Below are 23,402 nucleotides of genomic sequence, written 5' to 3' on the forward strand. Positions count from 1 at the left end.
TAGAAAAATGACATTAATGTAACGCTGATTACACTAAGCTGATCATTTGATGAAATTATTTGGAAAAAGTCTTAAACATCCAAAGGCCATTAATAATGATATGCAGTATATTTGAAGAGCAGACCAAAAAGGTTTTCTATGTAGTAGAAGTTGCTATTCAAAGTGAATAAATGTAGTCATAACGAACATGAATAATAAAAAAATCTGACAACATTCAAGTCATTTGGAGTGAAAAGTCAAAAGCCTAGGCCAATTGAAATGTAACTAAATCTCTAGAGGCTGATTGGCCTGATTTGCATTTGTGCGGACCGTACCGAGGCTACTGAAATGAAATGCAAAATATCAATCCAAACATTTCAAATGAAATGAAAAGTATTATTCAATAGTTGCCAATCAACAAAATGATCATAAATAATGCATGCAAATATTAGTTAGGAGGAGTGATGTCCCTTTTCACTTCAAAGCACATGTGTAACACAAAGTATGTGTAAATGCTAGTGTTTGCTCATACATAGACTTATTTGTGGTGGTGAAAACAGACATCCATCACAACCAGGATCCACCAAACGGGTGGAACCTCAAAGTGCTACATTGTGTGTGTGTGTGTGTGTGTGTGTGTGTGTGTGTGTGTGTACTCCTCATTCACACAACTCTCAGCCTGCCTCCACCACAAATAACCCACGGAACTAAAAAAAACACTACGTATTCCCAACCAAAACAGACAAGTAATACATGTGAGACAAAGTAAAGGTACAGTACACAGAAGTGAACATAAAACCTGTAAAAAAAAAAGAAAAATACCAAGTCATGGCTATTTAGATAATTCTGCAAATATAAAAAAGGACAAATGTGCTCCATGAAACAGAAACATACCTGAAAAACAGTAAGGACCTGAAATGTACAGTACACAAAAGGAATAGTGTATCTCCTGTCATTTAAATAACTCTTGAAAAGTGAGTAATTGTTGTACTTTTTGGTTAAGAACATTCATATTGAGACATTCATTCAACACAAAGGGGGTGGGAAACTGCCACACAGGGCATATGAGAAAGTGCTAACAGTATTTACTGTGTGTGTGTGTGTGTGTGTGTGTGTGTGTGTGTGTGTGTGTGTGTGTATGTGTGTATATGTATATATATATATATATATATATATATATATATATATATATATATATATATATATAGAACACATAGGGAGTATGTGCTACTAAATGTACATTAATGAAGACATCAGAAGACAGAGAAGAGAGAGCCAAGTGCCAAACCAGTTGCTGCTCCAGCGAGCATGCCCAAAGCCACATCTCCTCTGTCTTCATGCTGGCGTTCATGAATAACAACACGGTTCACTCCAGGAGTGGTGTACCCACCTAGAAAAAACAACAGCAACATGGTGGCTCATTTTAGTTTACCATTATGGAATTTAAACATTGTTTACTTCTGCACATATGCTGAGAAATGTGCAGTTATTTACCTTGGTACTGATAAGGATAAGCGTAGGGCTGCCCATCAGCAGAGTAAACAATCTGTGTAGCACGTGGTGGAGGTGCAACATATTCTCCATACGGTCCCAGGACATAACCCTGCTGAAACAAAAAAGGCTATAAAGAAACAGTTCATGCTTTGTGGGATGCCAGTACGAGCCCTTAACATTACCTAAGAGTCATTCGATTCAGTGTTGATTTCAATAATAGTGCTTAGTGGAGCTTTTCAACACTTCCATTACTACACCAGTAGATGGTAGCAGACATCAACTTACTTGTGTGTTGTTTTCATTAGATTTTTCCTCAAAAAAGGATCTTGTCAGACCAAGCCAAATTGTGTAGTAGAACATAAACAGTACAGCAGCGCAAAGTATGAAGGCAGTATAATCATATTGTACATAATAAAACAATGTTTGACAAATGTATTGAGGTAAAGAAGAGCGTTGTAGCCTGAAATGCACAGGTACATTGCCAATATCTTTTTTTTTTTTCTTTTTTTTTTTTTATCTGTGTTTAACTAAACTTTTAACAAATTCATATGCATACTGTTTATGTCTTTTACCTGAGGTGGTGGAGCATATTCTGAGTAGGGGGGAGGAGCAGATGCTATCACTTCCTGTGCAAAGCCGATCTGAGGTGTAGTGACCACCTAAAATAAAATAAAAAAAACGCTACAAATGAGGCCACCTCAACTGAAAGCACAGAATGAACACCCAACAAAACTGAGCTACATGACGTTTGGACGAATGGAACCAGAAAAGGAATTCTGAGAAATACTCATAGAGACAATATATTCTACTGCACTGAGATTACCATCATAGAGGTATAGATATATATTTCTGCACTGTTGAGAGTACACAATGATATTGCCTTGTCTGTAGACGCCGGAAATCCTGCTGTTTTAGTGCTTTTGGACCTCACAGAGGGTTTTGATACAGTGGACCATACAGTCCTCCTCTCTCGCCTTGATCATTGTGTAGGCATCCGAGGCTCGGCCCTTCAATGGTTTAGCTCCTATTTGGCAAATAGGAGCTTCTCTGTCATGATTGGTGACCTCTCCTCGTCACCTGCTCCTCTCTCTTGTGGGGTACCCCAGGGTTCAATTCTTGGCCCCATCCTGTTTTCCTTATATACAGTATGTTGCCTTTAGGGGCTATTATAGGCAAGCACAACCTGTCATTTCATTGTTATGTAGATGATTTGCAAATTTATTTGAATGACAGTGTCGCACTAAACTCCCTGCTTAGTTGTATTAATGATATTAAGTTGTGGCTTTCACATAACTTTCCTAACTTGATTGAAGATAAAACTGAATGTATCATCTTCAATACTTTGTGCACGCTAAACGGTCCAGCTTTGAGTTTGGGAGCTCTGGCTTCATACCTTAAGCCAGCTGTCAAAAATGTGGAGGTTACATTTGATTGCAGCATGAAATTTGACAAGCAGATCAGCAATGTTGTTAGAATGAGCTTTTTCCAGCTTTGTCTCCTGGCTAAAGTTAAGCCCTTCCTTAACAGGCATGATCTAGAAAAGGCAATTCATGCCTTATTAGTTCAAGGTTGGATTACTGTAATGCTCTTTATGTTGGTCTGACTCAAACCTCCATCTCACAACTTCAACTTGTGCAAAATGCTGCTGCTTGCATTTTAACAAATACATCTAGACGTGCACACATCACTCCCATTCTCTACACCCTACATTGGCTCCCTGTGCGTTTTAGAATCGATTTAAGATTTTATTGTTTGTTTTCAAGGCCTGGCCCCGGAGTATTTGTCCGAGATTTTAACCCTGTGTGAGCACAACCGGTCATTGCGGTCTTCAAATCAGCTGGTTTTAGAAGTCCCATGGTCAAGGTATAAACGGTGGGGTGATCAGGCTTTTGCAGTTGTTGCCCCCAGACTCTGAAACAAGTTACCCCCTAATATTCATACTACTACAGATGTAGCTCTTTTTAGGTCCAAACTCAAAACCTATTTGTTTAGAATGGCTTCTAATATGTAGTAGTGGTGTGACAATTTCCCTCTCCTCCTCCTGTTTCTATGTAATTTTCTGATTTGACTGTTTTCTATGTTTCATTCTTTTTATTGTATGATATGTTGTTTTATTCTTGGTTCCTGATGTAAAGCACTTTGGATACCTGCTGGTTGCTGTAAAGTGCTATATAAATAAATGTTGATTGATTGATTGATTGTTGATAATGAAAAACAAACAATATGAGAGTTGTTTCACACAGCCAGTTTCATCTTAGATCATGGAAATAATATTTGTCTAGTTTTAAGTAAAATTAATAGGACATTAAAATAGACAGGCTGGTTTTACAACAACTTCCTATTCTTATTTTGGTATCAAGTCCAAATTTAAGTCATTTAAGATGTAGCAGAAACTCACCGCATTAATTCTGGCATCCTGAAGTGCCATAGTCCATGCCCTGCAACACAGAGTGGAAACCATGTCATTTTAGATGTTAAATAATGTCTAATCTGGAAATATGAACCCAGAACAACTGAAACATTCAAGTTCACCAACACAGAAACAAAAAGAGAATGTGGCTGGGCAATATATCGATATTATATCAATATCGTGATACAAGATTAGATATCGTCTTAGATTTTGGATATCGTAATATGGCATAAGTGTTGTCTTTTCCTGTTTTTAAAGGCTGCATTACAGTAAAGTGATGTAATTTTCTGAATTAACCAGACTATTCTAGCTGTTTTATTACTGTATTTGCCTTTACCCACTTAGTCATTACATCCACATTACTAATGAGTATTTGTCAAAAATCTCATTGTGAAAATATTTTGTGAAAGCACCAATAGTCAACCCTATAGTATCGATATCGAGGTGTTTTGTCCAAAATATCGTGATATTTGATTTTCTCCATATCGCCCAGCTCTAAAAGAGAGCAGCCAAAATAATGACTCAGCATGTACGTGTTGTCTTACAGAGCATCATCTGCGCTGTCTGCACACAGGCTGATGACCCGTCCATCTCTGCACACTATCTGAAGCAAGGCATCACGCATCTTCCCCTCCGGAGGGTTCAGCTCTGGGTATAAGAAGCAATACAGCAGGATAAATAGAGGTGACATGTTTCAAAATATGAACAAAAGTTGGTTTAACACTCTTAAGTGTGAGCCTATGAGATCCTAGTCTCGAAATTGCCAGACCTGCCTCCACAGCGCTGCGGAGGAGGGTCTGGCTAGTCCACACAGCATCCCGGGATGGGAGGAAAACCTGCTCTGGTTTATTGGCATTTCTTTAAACCAATCTCAATCGTCTTGGGTGCTGCTAAGCACTGGATGGAGAAATGGTGCCTCTGCAAAATAGCCTCGGAAAGGAACTTGTTTTGGTGGAACGTGTACGTTCAAAAGTTGTTTTAGTCGTGCAACAGAAAACTCAGATTGGACAGATAGTCTAGCTAGCTGTCTGGATTTACCCTGCAGAGATCTGAGGAGCAGTTAACCATAGTCCTCATCAATCCACCGGAGTTTAAAATGCTAAAACAAAGAAAACGGACGGTGACGGACAACCGACCGCAATGAGGGACATCTGGCGGAACATCTGGTGGCACCGGATCAATCCCGGAAATCAAACGTCGTTGATATAGACTTATGACATCCTCGTGCAACAGATGACCAGTACCTTGACATGCAACAGCGTTGCGGATGTTAATGCAGTCGACCCTCATGTGGATGTCATCCTCCATGTCACGCCGTTGCTGATTATTATAGAACACAAGCCGCCCATCAGCCCACAAATCAAACCAGTTTCTTTTCCACCGACGCAGTATGGTACCTTTAATGAAAATATAGTACAGTCAAGTTCAATCCAAACTCAATTCATTAATACAGGATATCATACCAATTGTCACAGCATCTTCAAACAGCATTAAATAAGTATTACTTTAAATCCATGTGGTAAACTGGTAAAGACTGTCTGGCTACTCACTTTGTCGATGGAGCCAACCACTCTTTACCATAGCCATCTTAGGCAGGCAACACCTTAAACAATAAAATAGACACACATCAGTCAGAATCTGTCACTATAATGACACAGGCTAAGGGCTGGCGACTGGGCGTGGCATAGCCTAACAAAACCTCGTGACTGTTAGCACTATTAGCATAAGTCAAGGTAACAGATGGCTTCAAGTAACAACAGGCCAGTTGTGAATATGTCATCCTCATTTCTTATTAATACAAGTTGGACTAGAAAGATAACGTTTATGTTCAATACTGGTCATATAACGTGAAGCATGATAACCCCGTAATCACTCAAAGCAACTTGATATGTTTATCTTTTGTGTTTCTTGTCTGATACCAAACGCAGTCGAAGTTAGCTAGCGTAACGTTACATGTCTGTAGCGAGCTGTCTAAAACACCAACACTGGTCCTTACAAACGAGGATACCAGTACATGTATTGGTAAAGGCAGAGGGTAATTTTGTTACTTACTTGATTATTTGTATGTTTTATGAAAAAGAGTAAGTCTTTCGTTAGGATAGAGCAAACACGGAAGTGAGATGTACAAAAAAAGACGATGCCCTCCTCGTTGGGAGTCCAACAGCCTGACCAATAAACCGAGTGGACACCGTTGCTCTTAGCCCCGCCCGCGTAGCATCTTCGCATACGTCCAGTCTCTTTGGAGAGGGAGGCGTTTGTTTTTGAATGACGTAACATATCAGCTGTTGGAAAGTGGTAGCGAACGCAACGAGGGCGCGCTCGTTCGTTATTCCCTCTGCTAGACATTTAATCAGTTCTTTAATGAGCAAATTGATTAGTGATTGCATATCTAGTTTATTGTCTTTTGGGTTATCATTTCCTGGCTAAAAGATATGTTTTCTCAGCCGAGTAAAGTACACACTGAGAGTTGGTAGATTTAAATGCACGTTAATCAAGTGAATAATATGTATTAACTGTAGTAAGCCCCTGTAGCAGTGGAGATCGAGTGCATACTATATATTAATACTGAGGTAAATGGTTGATCTGAGGAAAAGTGTTATTTGATTTATGCAGTAAGATACTTGCACACAACCGTTCGATAGGCCGCTATCCGCTGCGCATGCGAGTCACAAACTCACACAGGCAGAGAAGTTGTATCCTGCACGGCTCCCGAGTGTGTGTGCTGGAGGGAAACTTATTCTGCGTGACTAGCGAGCGTCGTTTCATTACCGCCCAGACTGCAGACAGAAGTAAGGTTATCTCCAAGCCAGTGCCACTGACCGACGGGCGACCCAGGGTTATAAAACAAGCCCAACAACTCTCCGGCCAACAGTTTGAGAGCTAACGAGAATAACGTTAACCTGAAATGGCGACGGCAATATACTTGGAACATTACCTTGATAGTGAGTATCCGGTGATACACTGTACTGGTATTGAGATTTTAAACATCATATGTCTGTTGAGGTTTAGCTAGTTTTACTGTGTCGAATACTTTTTTTTTTTGCTTTGGGGAGATAGCAGCACAGCGCGTTAGCAACTAACAGTTAGCAGTTAGGTCACTAGCTCGCTATAGCTAGCTAACTGATTAGCATCGCTATATACCCGTCGGTGGTATAAAGTTAGGCAAACTCTAGCTACATGTATGGCGTTAGACTCACTCAGGCGGTAATGAATCAGTTTGCTGGACAATGGCAGATATTTAACACCGTTTGAAGTTAGCGGTTGCTGTCCATTTCGGGTTCTGTCAAAGAAGCTAACGTGTTGGGTGACCTAGAAACTAGCAATGGTTTTATAAGGTTGTTAAGAAATGTTTTCATATGCAATCTTTTAACATTTTTAGATAATGCCCATTTGGTCAAAATGTGTGTTTGCATTAGGATGACAGGCACCATGCATTTGCAACCTGTTGATAACCGCGTTTCCCGTATAGTCGCGCGCCGGGGCGGGGTGTTTGAAGTGCGTCACATAAGAGGGCGGACAGTATTTTTTTTCTGTGGGCCAGAGCCAGCTCACCCATGTCTCTTTTTATGGTAAACATCAGGCTATATACTGTTATATTATACTATGGTGTATTTAACTGCCGAACTGTATAGTCAACGTTATTTAGTTTGCAAAGACCTCTTAAAGCAGTCCATAAATGAATATTGAATTCACTGGATCAGTTATCCTAAACCAAATTCTTGTTACATGTAAATGATTGTGAATATAAGGGAAATTACTTAATAAGCACGTTTTATTTGAAGTTTGAATTCTCCCCTCATAGCCTTGTGTTGCCTAAAAACAGCTTATTTTTGATGTTTTTGAAGCATTGTGTTATAGTTGTTTGTGAGCAGTTCCGAGTTTTGAAAGCACCCTACTACATTGTGAGTGACCCTTTTATGTCACACTTTGATTTATTGTTCTTATGGAAGGAATGATTATTGCAGGTTTTAACATTTTAAAAATACAGTATAGGTCGGGCTATAGTTACAACACTCATGGAAATCAGTTGAATTTTACCTAGAGTGACACTACATGATTAAGTGGATAAATAATAAGTGAACTGTTGGGATGGAATGTCTCTCTCTTGTTCTCCCTCATCCTTGTGTCCATTTCCTCTCTAGGTATTGAAAACCTACCATGCGAGCTGCAGAGAAACTTTACTTTGATGCGGGACCTGGACAGTAAGACTGAAGGTGATCATTTAATCTCATTACATTATTATCATCCAAATGCTATATGGATTTAAAGGCTCCTACAAACACACATGGTCACACATGTGGGTGGGCACAGACTGAGCTTGATTGGCATCTTCTTGACTTACACTTTTATGATTTTTGCAAGTGTATGAAGTTTGGTGACTTTGTTATTCTCAGCGTAGCTCCTCCACCCAGCGTCAACCTGAGCAAGGATCTAATGGACCTTTTTCACAGCAGATGTGATTTGTCTTTGCAACAAAAGCACAGATGTAACTAATACAATTAGCAATGGCTCAGATCTGTTAAGTAGCCCAACAAATCAGGCCATTGGGTCAGCATGAACAATATCAGGACCCTGGACCTTCACCTGAAATGTTATTACACTTGTGCATTTCCTGCTTAGTCAGAATGTCTGCTGTGGAAGAATATTTATCAGCTACAATAACTGAAAACTTCTGAGTAGGTGTGCATCGCTTTGAAGTGTAGTATTCTTGTGTTGTTTCTTTGTTGTTTTAAAACCAATAGTAGAGTTAGATAACAGGCTCTCAACCTGTGTGTGTGTGTGTGTGTGTGTGTGTGTGTGTGTGTGTGTGTGTGTGTGTGTGTGTGTGTGTGTGTGTGTGTGTGTGTGTGTGTGTGTGTGTGTGTGTGTGTCACACAGTTTGATTGTTTGTTTTTTTTTTTTTTTTTTTTGCCAAGATCTACCTTCCATCCCAAAATGTTTTTTTATCGACACCTGGTCGTTTTTTTCCCCCTCAAGGTGGAGCCCTGCAAGTATTGTGCCAATCAATATTGTTTTGTTTTTTTAGCACTGTAGTTATCATATTTTGCAGAAAAGAAAGGAGAGATTGACAAACTGGCCGAAGAGTACATTGCTAAGGTGAAGAACCTGGCCTCGGAACAGCGAGTGGAACACCTGCAGAAGATCCAACATGCCTACAGCAAGTGCAAAGAGTTCAGCGATGACAAAGTTCAGCTTGCAATGCAGACATACGAAATGGTCAGTCCAAAACAGACCTACGGGTGTTTTGGTCGCTTGTTAATTCTATGCGTTTCCTGTCATGTTATATAGATTTACTATTCCAAAGATTTTATCATGTCAACCTGTTGAAAATAAGTGGTTGAGTCACACTTTCTTGTACAAAGTGGTTTTCATATAGTATATTACTAATTTGCAAATGAAACCATACACGTGGTCTGGTTCTAATTACATGAAACCGGTTTACTGCAGGTGGACAAACACATCCGCAGACTGGATGCAGATCTGGCACGGTTTGAGAATGAGCTGAAGGAGAAACTGGAAGTGAGCGGCTACGAAAGTACAGACGGAAGAGGACCGAAAAGTAAGTTGGGTAACTGAAAGGTTTTCCTCGTGAGCAAAAACCGATTGATGCACATCTATAAATGTGAACCTTTTCCACAGAGGGGGAATCCCGGGGGCTGAGAGAGAAGCGTGTATCCAGAGGAAGAGCAAGGAAATGTTCTGATGAAGATTCTCCCAAAAAGAAAAAGATAAAAAACAGGTATGTTTGGAGTGGTGGCGCAGTCCGGTCAAGGGTTTAATAGATTGCAGCTTCCAGAAATCTGCATTACACAATTTTTCTCAGACCTGAAAATCCTATGTCATTTAAAACCTCTTAACACACACTACCAATGACAAATGAATACGCCCACTTTTTAATCATGCTTAATTCTGACCGTGCTCTGTGTACTATGTTGGACTTCTAGCCCAGACCTGAGTGATGCTCTCTTGCCTATGCAACCATCAGACGTTTTGGACATGCCAGTTGATCCCAACGAGCCTACCTACTGCCTATGCCATCAGGTGTCCTATGGAGAGATGATTGGATGCGATAACCCAGATGTAGGTTTTTACAGCGCTTCTTTCTCACTAAAATCCAATTTGACATATTTCTATACTACGGGAGCCAGTTTGGCGGCCTGTTTCAGCGAGAGATTACCAACACTGACGTCGTTTTTCATCCCTCAGTGTCCGATCGAGTGGTTTCACTTTGCTTGTGTTGATCTCGCCTCAAAACCCAAAGGAAAATGGTGAGAACTTTGAATCCGTTTAAAGGATGTTAACCTATAGAAAAAAGATTGTCATTATTAATGCAGAGACCTCATGATTGTCCTCCGTGCCTTTTAACATTTTCCCCTTCCCTCTCAAATCTCTCAGGTTTTGTCCGAGGTGCACCCAAGACAAGAAGAAGAAATGAGATTTCTTACTTTAAGAAATGCTTAACTAATAACGTGTGTATTTTTGGTGTAGTATAATGGTGTAATGTAGATATATATTCAGTTCCTATCACCCTCCATAGACATGGTGGGTCATACAACTTTCTCTTTTCAAAGGCCTAATCTGGATTCGAAGTATAGCTACACAATTCACTTGTATATTATCAGTGCACTCTGGGTAAATTAGTCTAGGCGGTGGAGTTAAAAGTTGCACAAATTATTACCAATCAGAAAGTCCTTCCTCTCAAGTCCTATGTTGTGTATATATTGTTATAACTAACATACTCTTGGATCGTGGCTTTAACATACTTGAAAAATCAATTTTATAAATAACTATTTTTTAAGCAAATTAACAGCCTGCTGAGAATTTCCCAATTTTAAACACCTGAAGTCCTTACCAAATGTTGGTGGTAAAAGGAATTATGTGTCAGATTTTCAGTTACCTACCTCCTTAGGGAATACATTAGCACTGCATAAATGACTGCAATTGATACCAGTGTAAACATTTATGTTTTGATTATCTTAAACCAAACAAGCAATGCAAATTCATTCTTTTTATTGCTTTTCAAAGAACCTGCGACATTTTTGAATGTATTTTGGTACTAAAGGTCAGTCAGTCAGTGTCTCATGTCAACTGAATGAGGTATTTAAGCACTTTGAATGAAATTTTCCCCTGAAGAGGTTCGATACTGCAGGCTTGGTTTTATGATATAGTTAATCTCATTTAAAGCTTTGCCATAGTGCATCACTTCAAACCATATGGAAATATATATATATATATATATATATATATATATATATATATATATATATATATAGTGTGTTTTGTATGATATGAAACATTTTGTGGACACACTTTTTTTCCAAAGATATATATATATGTTGTATTATTGTTGTACTCATTTTATTTAATAGGATTTTAGCATCTTCTATTCAACTGTGAATATCACTCACTTAGGTGTAAGCCACAAATAAACGAGCCAAAGTCTTTGTATTTTATAAAATTCAGTATTTTATAACAAAATAAATATTCACTATTATTCATGCAGTATCTCATTCATTGCCATTCTTAAACAAAACATGCAATGTGCTATTGTGTTCTATTCTGTTCAGCCACTGTAGCTGTGGAAACAGTTGAAAAGAGTTTCAAGGTGCTGTGGGGTTTCTATTATTTAGTCTACCCTTGTTGATGGAAATGGCCCTGGGGTGGAAAAAAACATCTGTGTCAGATTTCCCTGTTATCTAATAGAACATCAGTGTGTTGGGTGCTTTTCAGTCTGAAAGGTCGGAGAAAGTATTGGAAGAACAAAGTTTCAAAATTCATCATCAGACTCGTCGTCCCAGCTGCAGTTTTCTAGGGCGGTCTTGGTGAAATCCATTTCCAGATCGTAAACAAAGTCAGGGTCATCTTTGCGCTTCCGGTTCTTTTCGAACAGTTCGTCCATTTGGCCCTTCTTGCGAGCCAGCTCATCGTCGTCCAGTTTGTTGAGGTCTTCGTAGGGGTCCAGGCGGAACGAATCCAGACTGTGCTCCAAGCTGAAGCCTTGCATGTGATCTCGCAGGATGATGTGAAGCTTCTCCAACTGGCTCTGGGACACACCCTCCAGGTAGTCCCTGTGCCGAGGGTGGTTCTTCAGCCTTTCTGCAGCCATGCTGTAGTCTGGAAGTTAAGGAGAGAGGGCATCAAGGATTCAAACTGCTTTGTGGAAGTCTTCATGGTCAGATGAACCTGCTAAGGGGCCTTATTGACCCCCTGTTCCTTCACACTGCATCATGTATGTATCCATATCCTTTGGGTACATTGTGTGCACACATCTTACTATAGATGGCAAGTAGGGCTGCAACTAACGATTATTTTCATAGTCGATTAATCTGTTGATTATTTTCTCGATTAATCGATTAGTTGTTTGATATAATATAAAAATGTCAAAACATGGTGAAAAATGTGGATCAGTGTTTCCCAAAGCCTAAGAGGACGTCCTCAAATGTCTTGTTTTGTCCAAAACTCAAAGATATTCAGTTTACTGTTACAAAGGAGAGAAACTAGAACATATTCACATTTAACAAGCTGGAATCAGAGAAATCTTATTTTTTTTAATAAAAAAATGACTCAAACGATTAATCGATTATCAAAATAGTTGGCGATTAATTTAATAGTTGACAACCTCAAGTATCAGATAGAAAAAATGACCCTCCTTAAAGCCCTTGTCCTTACAGTTTACAAGGTGTTTAAATGGGGCGTGTTTCCATACAAATTGCAGTTAATCATCATATAATGGACCCTTGAGGGCCCCTAGGGTCTGGAGTCGAGAGGCAGTTGTGGCACTTTTTCACTGGGTACTCTAAATTGAACACAATAGTTATCAATGTTTGTCACATTAAATCATATAAGATACAAATGGCATACCGAAGTAATGGTCAATAACAGAGAAAACGAGAAGAATAAAATAGCAGTAACGATTCTAAGGAGGACCAATAAAAAATACATTTGTACGAGTCGCAAAATAATTGTCTTGTCTTACCAGAATATTTTGAGAAGTTCCGCACAGGTATTATTCTTTTTCGCACATGTTTAGTTTCATTGTGTTCATAAATTAAAACTATAGAGGGAGGACTGAACTGCACTCCACATCGCTTTGCCTTGAAACTCATATTCTGTTTATTACTACAGCAATCTAGTTTGAACTGGTCTCCACTTGAAGTACAGCGGTAAAAGGCTAACACTTTTTAACCATAATTCATATATTTTCAATGGGCATTTGACGAGCGAGCTTCAGAGATGATACGCGTTAACGTTGCCTGGATGCTGCTTATCGTTAGTCGGTCTCCAACCTTTCTGTCTTGGCCGAAGCCTGCCTACATTTCTAGTAAATGCTTTACAGTCCTATTGTTTCACTCAGAATGACCGTGATGATTGATATGTGAGTGTCTGAGCAGCCCTTTTTATACATAATTATTGTCTCAGAGCTTTCCCACAATGCCTGTTTATTTTGTCTTGCTAGTCAGGCACTGTCGTAGCTTCCCTAGAACTACAAAAGGGTCCTTCAACATTCTTTTTCCGTAAACAATTTGAAAGAGAGCGTCGAGTATTACAGTTGTTGTTGGCTAAATAGAATCCATAAGGCTGTAAAAAGCTTGTTGTAATTCATCATTCCTTGATGTATTTTGTACTTATTTATGCCTTGGCTTGTTTATCGACATGCCATTGCCATTTCATCGAAAAGGGTAAAGTATATTGTTAGACCTACAGTAGCTAAACCGGATAAACACTGGTTAGTTTTGTGTGTCATTAAAACTTAATTTCCCTGTCCGAAAACCTGACATATCTAAATTTGATTTATAACTTAACCTTTTGTATCTGGCCCCCATTAACCCACTTTTGTGGCATCCTTATCTTTTCTTAATGCTTTAACAGAACTAACAAATAATGCATTTACATGTATTATTACAGTAATTAAAGTCTGCTATGTCCTGGCTTATGGTCTTGACTAATACAACCTACATATTTTTGTAGATGGGAAGAATGAGAACCACTGTGGTCTTCTAAAGCAATGGCTTAAATCCTCACTAGTTTCAGTGGAGATCGTCAAGGAGGGTTTTCACAGGTATTGGCTGTGTATTTTCAAACATTAAACAGTAACCGTCTTTAAGGCTCCTTGCCAGTAGATAAGTGATTTCTGATGTGTGTTCAGGGAGGTGGTAACCACTGTTGAGCTCAGCCCTGATGTGCTCAGTGATGTCAGAGTTCTGCTGGTCCATAGATGGCCCAGAGGTGTCTTTGTTGATCCGTACCAACTTGCATCTCTGAGTGATCAAAGTGATTGGCAGGTAAGATTGACACTTGTCGTACTCTGCTTTCATTTATATTAAGTAACTGAGCTGGAACATGGCACATTTGTGGAAATAATTATTACAAGCCACATTTAAGAAGAAGAGGAATGCCGTTATTTATCCCGCGAGGGGAAATTTTCACTCTGTTGGTACAGTTGCACAAACATTGAACACAGGCCTGAATTACAAACATGCTCAGGACCTATACATGCTAAACATGCTAATGGAGAGATGTCAGAGTGAGGGGGCTGCTCCTTGGAGGAGCGCCCCGAGCAGTTGGGGGTTTGGTGCCTTGCTCAAGAGCACCTCGGCAGTGCCCAGGAGGTGAACTGGCACCTCTCCAGCTACCAGTCCACACTCCGCACTTCAGTCCGTACGGGGACTTGAATCAGCGACCCTCCAGTTCCTAACCCAACTCCCCACGGACTGAGCTACTGCCACCCCAATTTATGTACACTATGTCTTTTTTGTATAATTGATTTATTTATGTCTTCTGTAAGATATTACTAGATTCAGCCATTGACCTAGAGGTGCCTGCTCACAAGACTGTGGGATTTGTCACCTATGTGTATCCCAGCCCTGATGGACCAACTCCCAGATTGCTAAAAGTAACAATTCCCATACACGGTCGCTACCACGAGCCTTCTTTTGTTGGCGAGACGTTTACATCTGTCAACATAGAACCACCAGAGCTGCTGCTGCGGACTGAAAAATGTAAGTGGGTCATTTTTATTCTGTAGTCACGTGTGTCTCTCTTCCCAGAAACTATATCAAATATATTTTGGATATTATTTATTATTACGTTTAGTTATTCACTCAACTAAACATAATAATAAATAATATCCAAAATATATTTGATTTGGTACCATAAACTTATATGGTTAAACAATAGCTTGATTAATAAAGGCCCTTCTTATTAGTTGTCAGAAACACTTGATGGAAAATGTAGCTGACGGAGACAGAAAATGAAGTGATTGTTTGTCTTAATCTAAACTTTTTCTTCTTCTTTCTAGGTACGCAGCTCAACAACAAAGAGCCTTATACTGCCGTGGTCGCCCCCTGTACTCCCGACAATTCAAGCACATGTCAGTGGGTCAAACTCCAGCATCAGCAGGTGGTTCTTTATACATCTTCTCAAAATCAAAAAGGGGAAACAGGCGTCCAACTTTTTACGATACTTATTGTCTATTGCTCCTTTTCTTTTATTACTCAAAAAAAATCCCTTGTCTCCTGTAGGAGCGAGGCGCGATGGGTGTCCAGTTTCCAGTGGGCGACGGGTCTTTGGTGAGGCCTGTGTGCGGTGGGACTCTTTTAGTCACAGTGCTCTGCTGTGTGGCACTGTCCAAACACATGTGGAAACATCGTATCATTAAACAGTGATGGTCAACATATCTTGTGTTTAAAAACTCATGATCCTCTAATGATACAGTTCTGTCTGATGCTCACTCTCACTCTGGCATCTCTGTGATCGAGGTTTTCGACGTAACCCATCAAAGGGCCATAAATAATAACACCACACAGACATTAATAGGCACGGATAGAAAATGCCTGGTGTATATGAATCATTTTAAAGGTCCCATGGCATGAAAATTTCACTTTATGAGGTTTTTTTAACATTAATATGAGTTCCCCCAGCCTGCCTATGGTCCCCCAGTGGCTAGAAATGGTGATAGGTGTAAACTGAGCCCTGGGTATCCTGCTCTGTCTTTGAGAAAATGAAAGCTCAGATGGGCCGATCTGGAATTTTCCCTTTATGATGTCATAATGGGAAAGGTTACCTCTCCTTTCTCTGCTTTGCCCCCCCCCCAGAGAATTTGGCCCGCCCATGAGAAAGAGAGAGACATCATGGCTTGAAAACAAGTGAAGCATGGCAGTTGGTCAAGGCCACACCCCCACCATCCACCTTGCCCCCCCCCCCTCTCCTCCTCAATAGCATTTAAAGCTACAGACACAGAAATGGCACATCCTAAGGAAAGCTCATTGTGGGACTGGCTCTAGTGGCTGTAATTCTGCACCAAGGCTGAGTTTTGGGAAAGAGACTTCAGATACAGTATTAGGGGACCACTAAGGCCTATATAAAAGAGACTTCAGATACAGTATTAGGGGACCACTAAGGTCTATATAAAAGAGACTTCAGATACAGTATTAGGGACCACTAAGGTCTATATAAAAGAGACTTCAGATACAGTATCAGGGGACCACTAAGGTCTATATAAAAGAGACTTCAGATACAGTATTAGGGGACCACTAAGGTCTATATAAAAGAGACTTCAGATACAGTATTAGGGGACCACTAAGGTCTATATAAAAGAGACTTCAGATACAGTATTAGGGGACCACTAAGGTCTATATAAAGAGACTTCAGATACAGTATTAGGGGACCACTAAGGTCTATATAAAAGAGACTTCAGATACAGTATTAGGGACCACTAAGGTCTATATAAAAGAGACTTCAGATACAGTATTAGGGGACCACTAAGGCCTATATAAAAGAGACTTCAGATACAGTATTAGGGGACCACTAAGGCCTATATTAAAGCATCCAAAAAGCAGCGTGTCATAGGACCTTTAAATGAAAAAATGCATAGAACACCGTATCTTGTGAGCTGACACAAACAGAGAACAGGACGATTTGACATCAGGCCAGGTTTCTAAATGGAGGAGGTTCCTGGTTTTTACTCTGTATAGTAATCCAGATAGTTCAGTTCACCAGGTTCTGGGAATAATATGTCCCAGTTACTGTAAGTAAACATCTGTGTTTTGGTTAATCCTCTACTTTTTGTGCAAGATTTCCTCCTTGTTATAATCTCAGCTCAGAAGTAGGAGCATAGCCCAAGCCTACGTAAAGATGACACTTCTTTATTTACTGAATTTAAAACATTTGTCTATGGCCACAAATCATGTCCCTGTGACATACTTTTTTCCCCAACTGCAAACAATATTTTAAACTCTACAATAATAAAAAGCATAGATCTGCTCACTCCACTTTGCAGAGTGTGCAGATTCAGCACAATATGTACATTGATGTAAATGGTTGGTGTAAAGAATGTAAACAAGTAAAAACAATTCTTTTTATCTTTGTGGATTTTTTCTTCTTTCTAGTTCATGCAAATCAACATGGAGGACAGAGGTCATGGTCCGCTACATTTACTACTTTCTTTATCCTCTTCTGTCTGTCAGTAAACATTTATGTTGTGCAGCCAGCCACACATTGTTGAAACCTACATAACTTTACTTTTAAGTCTTGTGGATTTTCATTTCCAAATACACATGAAAATACAGAGGCTTTTAATATTTCACTCAGTGTAAACATCGTACAGCTTCACTCAAAAACTGGAACAAGCTGATCTAAAATATGTATACTTATGATACTGTCAGACAATATGGAACCATAAAGCTATCTAAAGATTATTTTTGGGCATTTTTAGGCCTTTATTGACAGGACAGCTAAAGAAGTGAAAGGGGAGAGAGAGGGGAATGACACGCAGCAAAGGGCCGCAGGTCGGAGTCAAACCCACTGCACCGAGTAGCAAACCTCTATATATGGGCGCCCGCTCCACCAACTGAGCCATCCGGGCGCCCCCATAAAGCTATCTAAAGGGGAAATAAAGGAAACTGGGCGTTAAGGGGTTATAATATTCTTACCATGTCTATTTGAGTATGGCAAATCACCTAAAATTGTGTAGCTAATGTCAGCTCGCATTTTTTTTTCAGAGATCCATCTGTCACAGTGCTGTTATGGGTCATTCCAGAATTGGAGGACAATTTAGCCATCCATCATTTTGAAAAATTGGCCCTATATTTTACTTTTTTTAATTTTGTATTTAATAAAAACAGGTAATATACCATTAAATAATTTGATTCGTCCAGCTCAGGTACCTTTTTTTTTTTTTTTGGGCTCGGTGCAACCCTGTGGATTGAAGGAGATTCAACCCTGTTACTCTAATTATGGTAACAGGGTACAGGGTGTTTAGCTACTGATCTACTACTGCTAGAGACTTATTTTTTATTTTCAATGATATTTTTGAGAAAAAAAAAATTAAAAATATTCATATTTAGTCTCAGGACAAGTGTTTTTTACACAATGACTGCATTTTTGGTATATTGTACAAAGATTATTTGAAAGTTCATAGGTGGGACATGAAATTCTGGAATGACTATGACTCTGAAATGATTTATTTTAGACAAAAGTGTGTATCATGATTTCAAAACTTAAAAAGACCACACTGTGTTGATTGGCCAGCATTATGAAATTTAAAATATATTCCAGTCCAGCTTGCAGGTATTGCTCAAAAGGTACTTCAGCATGGCCTGGGGGTTTATACATGTTCTCTCCATCTGATGGAAATGATTGTGTATCAATCAGCATCCTCTTCACATATAAATGTTGAACTACATTCAACTTCTAACTTCCAGTTTCTGCTGTTTTTAAGGTGTTTCTCGCTTTTAGTATTCCCAATGCTCAAACCGTGTTATTAGAGCTCTAGGTAGTTTTACACACGGGCTGTGATGTTTGGAGACAGACAGCAGACAAACTTCATACACACCATTCATTAGAAACATTTATTGAATAGGCTAGGGCTGGGTCGGTAGTTCCGCTTCCCCTTCGCCGTAGCGGAATAATCCAAGCAAGGGCCGAAAAGTTGCATTGTAAATAGTTGTAGCCACATTTTTACTAACTTGTTTGTACGCGTTGCGTGCCACCAAGGCCCCCATGTAACAGAGGAGGTACTTTTAACGGATTTACAAACGTTTACCAAGCCGTCGAGGATCGGGAGTTAAGTTCTACCGTTACTCAAGTTTAGCTGGTGTGGACTCTCCGGTGAGCTCTGCTGCTCCGTTAGCCTGCAAATAAAGCAGATTTTTACTGTATAGTTTGCAGCCTCTGTAGTGTTATCTAAACCACCTCTTAGCCATGTTAATATGTCGGGGGAAACCCATAGCTTTGGTTGTCAGACTAGATAGCATTAGCTTAAAGCTTAACGCTAATCTCGTAGAATTGCAAGCATTGGTGTAGCTTGTCATGCTAACGTTAGCTTTAGCTAGCACACTTGTTGGCCAAGTAGTTAATGCTAACGTTAGCTTGCTAGCCGCCCCTGTTGTTACTGATTTGAAGGGCATGTTTGACAGAAATACCGTTATATGGGGAAATAACGGTAACGTAATAACGTCGATATGTTGACATTTTGTATCTTAACAAGAAGCAATTAAGTGTCAGCTTTTCATGTCTGTATCAAGTGCACTGGGAGAAGAGCAACTTGCATTATTCAGATGTAGCATTTGGACACAAAAAAGCCTCTGTGCTAAACATGTTTTTAACTTTATACTATTAATAGTAGGGTTTCAGAGGGGATAAGTTGAGCTGTGATTACTAATTTCGCCCCGCTAACAGTCTCTCCTTTCAGTTAACTTTATATGTAACATTAAGTTAACAGTCTATGCGCTCCCCCTCACTATGTGTGCTAGTCAGTGTTGGGGTAGTTACTCAAAAAAAGGTAATAGATTACACATTACTAGTTACTTTACGAAAAAGTAATGCCTTACTTTACTACATTACTCACTGCTGAAAGTAACTACTACACTACTAGTTATATTACTTTTGGATTACTCCGTAACATCACCTGAGATGCACCATAACTTACTTGCCAAATAACAATATAAAGTTAAACCTCATGTATGCCCAGATCAACACAAACCCTTATTATGAGGACATCCATAATATCTCTCTTTTATGCTCTTTAATACCACAAAGCTGACAACAAAGTTGTGAACATCAGCACAAAATTTGTCAAGAAGTACTGGTGGTCGTCCGCTCTTCACAAGCACTGCTAGTTTATAGACCTTTTTCACGGCAGACATGTTGACATGTCATAGTAGGAAAAGCAAAGTATTCAAAACCATTAATGATGGCTGCATTCCACTTAGGAGAGGCCCTGGTATTGTTCATGCTGACTCACTGAAATAGCTTACTGGGACACTTGATGGAACTGAGCCATCGTTAAGGTTATCAATTTCAACTGTGCTTTTCCTACTATGACAAGTCAAAATATCTGCTGTGAAAAAGGTCCATAGCCAAATGATTTGTTTGTACACAATCATTTTTATGCTTCAATGCAGTCGCCCTCCTTATGAGCTGTGCATTTGTACTTTTAAGTAGTGGGAATTCCTTATATTAAAACATTATTGTCTGTATACTGAGATAAAGAGATGAAAGAGCTTTTGTAGGGGTTCTCCTTACAATATTGTGGCCCAAGATGATGGGATGGGGGGGGGGGGGGGTTTCCCAATTTACCAAATACTAGACCAGCTTCACTTATACTATTTAGCCTAAATAACACAAGTCACTATGTGGCGATGTGGACCCCAGGAAGAGTAGCTGTGCCCTTGGGATCCTATAATAAACTAAACTAAATAGTTTTATAGTAGAGAGTGGTTCCCTGATTATTGGTCACCACATTCTGCTGTATATGTAACCGTATTGTAGCATGTGTATGGTTTAATGGATGTCTGGTTTTCTTCCAGGTACCACTTGGTGCTTCCTTTCTCTTCCGCAGTCATTTTCGGGCACATCCTCCTGTGGCGCATGAGCACACCTACGCCTCATGCTGATGTGAGCACTCCCCCTCTGTTTGCCATCCTCGCCCGCCGTGTTCCCCTGCCTTCTTAGCTCTGTGAGGCTCCCAACGACCTGTAGTGATGTGTGATAACGGAGACCCTGAGGATAAACCCCCTGCCCCTCCGGTCAGGGTGAGCAGCACCATCTTCAGCACCAGCTCTGGCAAAGACTCCCTCTCAGCCAACCACAGCTCTAAACCCCTGCCTTCTGTGCCCGAAGAGAGAAAACCTCGCCACAAGATCATCTCAATCTTCTCTGGGGCTGAAAAGGGTGAGTTTGGCCGAAATACATTTACCGTTAAATGTATTTTTGTGTTTTGCAATCGATCTAAATGTGGTCATGTGTGATTCGAATGAGGTTTTGGTTACTTTCAGGTGGTAGAAAGAAAGATCGAGACAAAGAGCGACCAGAGATCTCACCACCGTCAGACTTTGAACACACCATACATGTTGGGTTTGATGCTGTCACGGGGGAGTTCACTGTGAGTTTTCCCTGTTTGGTTGTTCTCGCACATACACATGCTTTTTGACACTTGATTATTGACCAGAAACACACACACATTAACATCACGTCCTACGTCTGCATTATTTTGACACCACGTCATCTTTTGTCATACGCAGGGTATGCCAGAGCAATGGGCTCGACTACTCCAGACCTCAAACATCACCAAGTCAGAGCAGAAGAAAAACCCACAGGCCGTGCTCGACGTTCTGAAGTTCTACGACTCTACAGGCAACGGTCGTCAGAAGTACCTCAGCTTCTCATCTTCTGGTGAGGCTCCAAGTTGAATTCACACATTACGAGGGTTGGGCATTGTTTGGATTTGAACAATTCTGATTCCAATTGCGATTCTTCCTTTCGATTCCGGTTCTTATCGATTCTCGATTCCGATTCTTTGAGGGGTGGAGTTGAAACGGGTCACATGCTTATTTCACAAATAAGAGGAACGTTTTATTTTGATTCAGTGTTGGGTTGCAGTTTTACCGGGCTTTTTCAACGTTAAACAAAGCCAGACTAGAGCGCCGCTTACTGTGCTCCAAGGCTGCAACACAACAAGCGCCTGGCCGCTACGGAAACCAAAACTTGCGCATGTTAAATTTGGAACCTGTGATCAGATTCCGCTGGAATCGTAATTTTTGAAACAATTCCAAGTAGGAATCAGTTCTCGATGCCCAACCCTACACATTACGGGTATTTAGTTACCTGCAGGGCATTATGACTCCACCATGTTTGTAGGTACAAGTTAATTATTGCCTGAAATTATACTTTACCCTTTTGTCTTCAAATAGATAAAAATTTTTTCCCATTCTCAGAAAGAGGAATTTGATCAATGTTATCTCATGTAAAACAATGAGTGACCAGGCCGGTACTGGGTAAAACAGTACAATGTGTTGAGAGGAATCCCTTTGAGAACACCTAGTTCAATCTGGGACTACAACATAAACTAAAACATCTTTTTTTTTTTCCTTTTCTTTTCTAACTCTGCCTCTGTTTTGTTTTTTTACTCACAGAAAAAGACGCATTCACTCCGGGGCCTCAGTCTGTAAGTACTTCAAGACTTGAAACACGCGTGCACACGTTTTATTTGCACTACGTTTGGTTTTACAAAGGCTAACAACCGTTTTCCTTCACTCTCAATCAGCCTGTCAAAAAAGACACTGAACCCTCGTCTCCGAATATCAAAGACATTGACGATGACGACGACGATGAAACTCCTCCTCCTGTCGTGGCGCCGAGACCAGAACACACAAAGAGTGTGAGTCACCTGTGTTTCGTAGGCTTGACAGCACAGTGGTTATCTTTACATCAACAACAACAAAAAATCATCATTACATCATATTTCACTTTCTGGGGCATTCTTTGTGAACTTGCAGTGTTTCCTTTAGGATTGTTTTTACCACCAAATGTTTTACATATAAAACGGAACTGACACTTCGCTGCAACACAAACAAATATATTTATCCCCCTCTATTCACACACAATGAGGCATATTTCCACTTGTGATTGAACTGTATTTTTTGAGGAACTATAGGGCACTTAACATCTACAACAGGTCTACAAAATGGAATTTTACAAGAAATTCTTCATAGGGAAACCAAAACCCAAATGACTACATCTATAGACTATTTCCAATTTATATTATCTTACACTGACTCACTTACCGTTTTAATGTTTCCAGATGTTTGACATCAGGACGATGAGCTGGCAGAACTGACAAGTTGAACGTTGTCCAATTAGAACGGACCCACCGCGGTGACGTTTTCGGTGGAGCTGTTTGTTTAACAGTCAGCTCGGAAGAAAGCGAACATTTTGACAATAAACTACATCAACACTACAGTATGTGGAGTTAAAGTGGACGGGCCCAATAACCTCTGAATAGTTCTACTTGTTGTTAAATTGCAACGTGAGCGGCAGCCAAGCTCGATGGTGTTTTAAGCCTCCAACGTCGCCTTCCAGGCAGCTAACCTTAACCCTAACCAAACCCATTGCCGTGCTGCCTTGAAGGCGACGTTGGGGGCTTAAAACACCAAACACCGGCAGCCAACATGTACAACGTGCATTATGTCGGTAGGATAATTTGAAAGGCAACCGCGACTACATTGTGCGTCTGCCCTAT

At 40.0% G+C, this 23,402-nt stretch overlaps 5 protein-coding genes across 14 annotated transcripts in view; 3 read left to right on the forward strand and 2 right to left on the reverse strand.

The window, feature by feature from the left end:
• Positions 1 to 92: 92 nt before the first annotated feature.
• Positions 93 to 7,252, reverse strand: LOC116058927 (pleckstrin homology domain-containing family B member 2). Of its 8 annotated transcripts, none has more exons than XR_004898870.1 (9): positions 5,936 to 6,101; positions 5,434 to 5,486; positions 5,128 to 5,280; positions 4,429 to 4,531; positions 3,872 to 3,911; positions 2,046 to 2,132; positions 1,474 to 1,600; positions 1,180 to 1,369; positions 93 to 1,073 (listed from the first exon to the last, which is right to left on the reverse strand). XR_004898870.1 is itself a non-coding variant. In XM_036007569.1 (9 exons), exons 2-8 carry the CDS (start codon positions 5,468 to 5,470, stop codon positions 1,233 to 1,235), a joined length of 684 nt encoding a protein of 227 aa, XP_035863462.1. In that variant the 5' UTR covers positions 5,471 to 5,486; positions 7,081 to 7,252; the 3' UTR covers positions 93 to 1,085; positions 1,186 to 1,232. The 8 variants fall into 8 exon arrangements, 7 of the variants coding, with proteins under 7 accessions (XP_035863462.1, XP_035863461.1, XP_035863464.1 ...); XM_036007569.1 differs by lacking the exon at positions 5,936 to 6,101 and adding an exon at positions 7,081 to 7,252 and having other exon boundaries at positions 93 to 1,085; positions 1,186 to 1,369; XM_036007568.1 differs by having other exon boundaries at positions 93 to 1,085; positions 1,186 to 1,369.
• Positions 6,198 to 10,679, forward strand: ing5a (inhibitor of growth family, member 5a). Of its 2 annotated transcripts, none has more exons than XM_031311892.2 (8): positions 6,198 to 6,453; positions 8,026 to 8,097; positions 8,934 to 9,100; positions 9,332 to 9,443; positions 9,524 to 9,623; positions 9,829 to 9,964; positions 10,091 to 10,152; positions 10,280 to 10,679. In XM_031311892.2, the coding sequence occupies exons 2-8, from the start codon at positions 8,070 to 8,072 to the stop codon at positions 10,317 to 10,319; spliced, it is 645 nt and encodes a 214-aa protein (XP_031167752.1). In that variant the 5' UTR covers positions 6,198 to 6,453; positions 8,026 to 8,069; the 3' UTR covers positions 10,320 to 10,679. The 2 variants fall into 2 exon arrangements, with proteins under 2 accessions (XP_031167752.1, XP_031167751.1); XM_031311891.2 differs by lacking the exon at positions 6,198 to 6,453 and adding an exon at positions 6,486 to 6,825.
• Positions 10,680 to 11,326: 647 nt separating this feature from the next.
• Positions 11,327 to 13,255, reverse strand: cep19 (centrosomal protein 19). The gene is made up of 2 exons (XM_031311902.2): positions 12,861 to 13,255; positions 11,327 to 11,998 (listed from the first exon to the last, which is right to left on the reverse strand). The coding sequence occupies exons 1-2, from the start codon at positions 12,988 to 12,990 to the stop codon at positions 11,652 to 11,654; spliced, it is 477 nt and encodes a 158-aa protein (XP_031167762.1). The 5' UTR covers positions 12,991 to 13,255; the 3' UTR covers positions 11,327 to 11,651.
• Positions 13,256 to 13,383: 128 nt separating this feature from the next.
• pigx (phosphatidylinositol glycan anchor biosynthesis, class X) lies at positions 13,384 to 17,246 on the forward strand. Of its 2 annotated transcripts, XR_004898869.1 has the most exons (7): positions 13,384 to 13,563; positions 13,853 to 13,943; positions 14,031 to 14,166; positions 14,670 to 14,883; positions 15,183 to 15,283; positions 15,406 to 15,725; positions 16,739 to 17,246. XR_004898869.1 is itself a non-coding variant. In XM_031311890.2 (6 exons), the coding sequence occupies exons 1-6, from the start codon at positions 13,497 to 13,499 to the stop codon at positions 15,547 to 15,549; spliced, it is 753 nt and encodes a 250-aa protein (XP_031167750.2). In that variant the 5' UTR covers positions 13,384 to 13,496; the 3' UTR covers positions 15,550 to 15,727. The 2 variants fall into 2 exon arrangements, 1 of the variants encoding a protein (XP_031167750.2); XM_031311890.2 differs by lacking the exon at positions 16,739 to 17,246 and having other exon boundaries at positions 15,406 to 15,727.
• Positions 17,247 to 18,718: 1,472 nt separating this feature from the next.
• pak2b (p21 protein (Cdc42/Rac)-activated kinase 2b) overlaps positions 18,719 to 23,402 on the forward strand; it is a 14,170-nt gene continuing 9,486 nt past the window's right edge. Inside the window, exons 1-6 of the mRNA XM_031311888.2 lie at positions 18,719 to 18,991; positions 20,692 to 21,055; positions 21,160 to 21,266; positions 21,406 to 21,556; positions 22,297 to 22,328; positions 22,428 to 22,541. Of these exons, the coding sequence (XP_031167748.1) occupies positions 20,866 to 21,055; positions 21,160 to 21,266; positions 21,406 to 21,556; positions 22,297 to 22,328; positions 22,428 to 22,541 (594 nt within the window). The 5' untranslated portion in view covers positions 18,719 to 18,991; positions 20,692 to 20,865. The remainder of the gene's footprint in view (positions 18,992 to 20,691; positions 21,056 to 21,159; positions 21,267 to 21,405; positions 21,557 to 22,296; positions 22,329 to 22,427; positions 22,542 to 23,402) is intronic.

This window comes from Sander lucioperca, chromosome 11 (genome assembly GCF_008315115.2).
Source record: "Sander lucioperca isolate FBNREF2018 chromosome 11, SLUC_FBN_1.2, whole genome shotgun sequence".
NCBI classification, from domain to species: domain Eukaryota; kingdom Metazoa; phylum Chordata; class Actinopteri; order Perciformes; family Percidae; genus Sander; species Sander lucioperca.

Coding starts and splice junctions, on each gene's coding strand:
- LOC116058927 (XM_036007569.1), bottom strand. CDS start 5,470: ATGGCTATGGTAAAGAGTGGTTGGCTCCATCGACAAA. Junction 5,281..5,433: donor TGGTTGGCTCCATCGACAAA/GTGAGTAGCCAG, acceptor TTTTCATTAAAG/GTACCATACTGCGTCGGTGG. Junction 1,601..2,045: donor AATATGCTCCACCACCTCAG/GTAAAAGACATA, acceptor GTTTCTTTATAG/CCTTTTTTGTTTCAGCAGGG.
- ing5a (XM_031311891.2), top strand. CDS start 6,789: ATGGCGACGGCAATATACTTGGAACATTACCTTGATA. Junction 8,098..8,933: donor CCTGGACAGTAAGACTGAAG/GTGATCATTTAA, acceptor CATATTTTGCAG/AAAAGAAAGGAGAGATTGAC. Junction 10,153..10,279: donor TCAAAACCCAAAGGAAAATG/GTGAGAACTTTG, acceptor CAAATCTCTCAG/GTTTTGTCCGAGGTGCACCC.
- cep19 (XM_031311902.2), bottom strand. CDS start 12,990: ATGAGTTTCAAGGCAAAGCGATGTGGAGTGCAGTTCAGTCCTCCCTCT. Junction 11,999..12,860: donor GAACTTCTCAAAATATTCTG/GTAAGACAAGAC, acceptor CTTAACTTCCAG/ACTACAGCATGGCTGCAGAA.
- pigx (XM_031311890.2), top strand. CDS start 13,497: ATGTATTTTGTACTTATTTATGCCTTGGCTTGTTTATCGACATGCCAT. Junction 13,944..14,030: donor GTCAAGGAGGGTTTTCACAG/GTATTGGCTGTG, acceptor ATGTGTGTTCAG/GGAGGTGGTAACCACTGTTG. Junction 14,167..14,669: donor GTGATCAAAGTGATTGGCAG/GTAAGATTGACA, acceptor GTCTTCTGTAAG/ATATTACTAGATTCAGCCAT.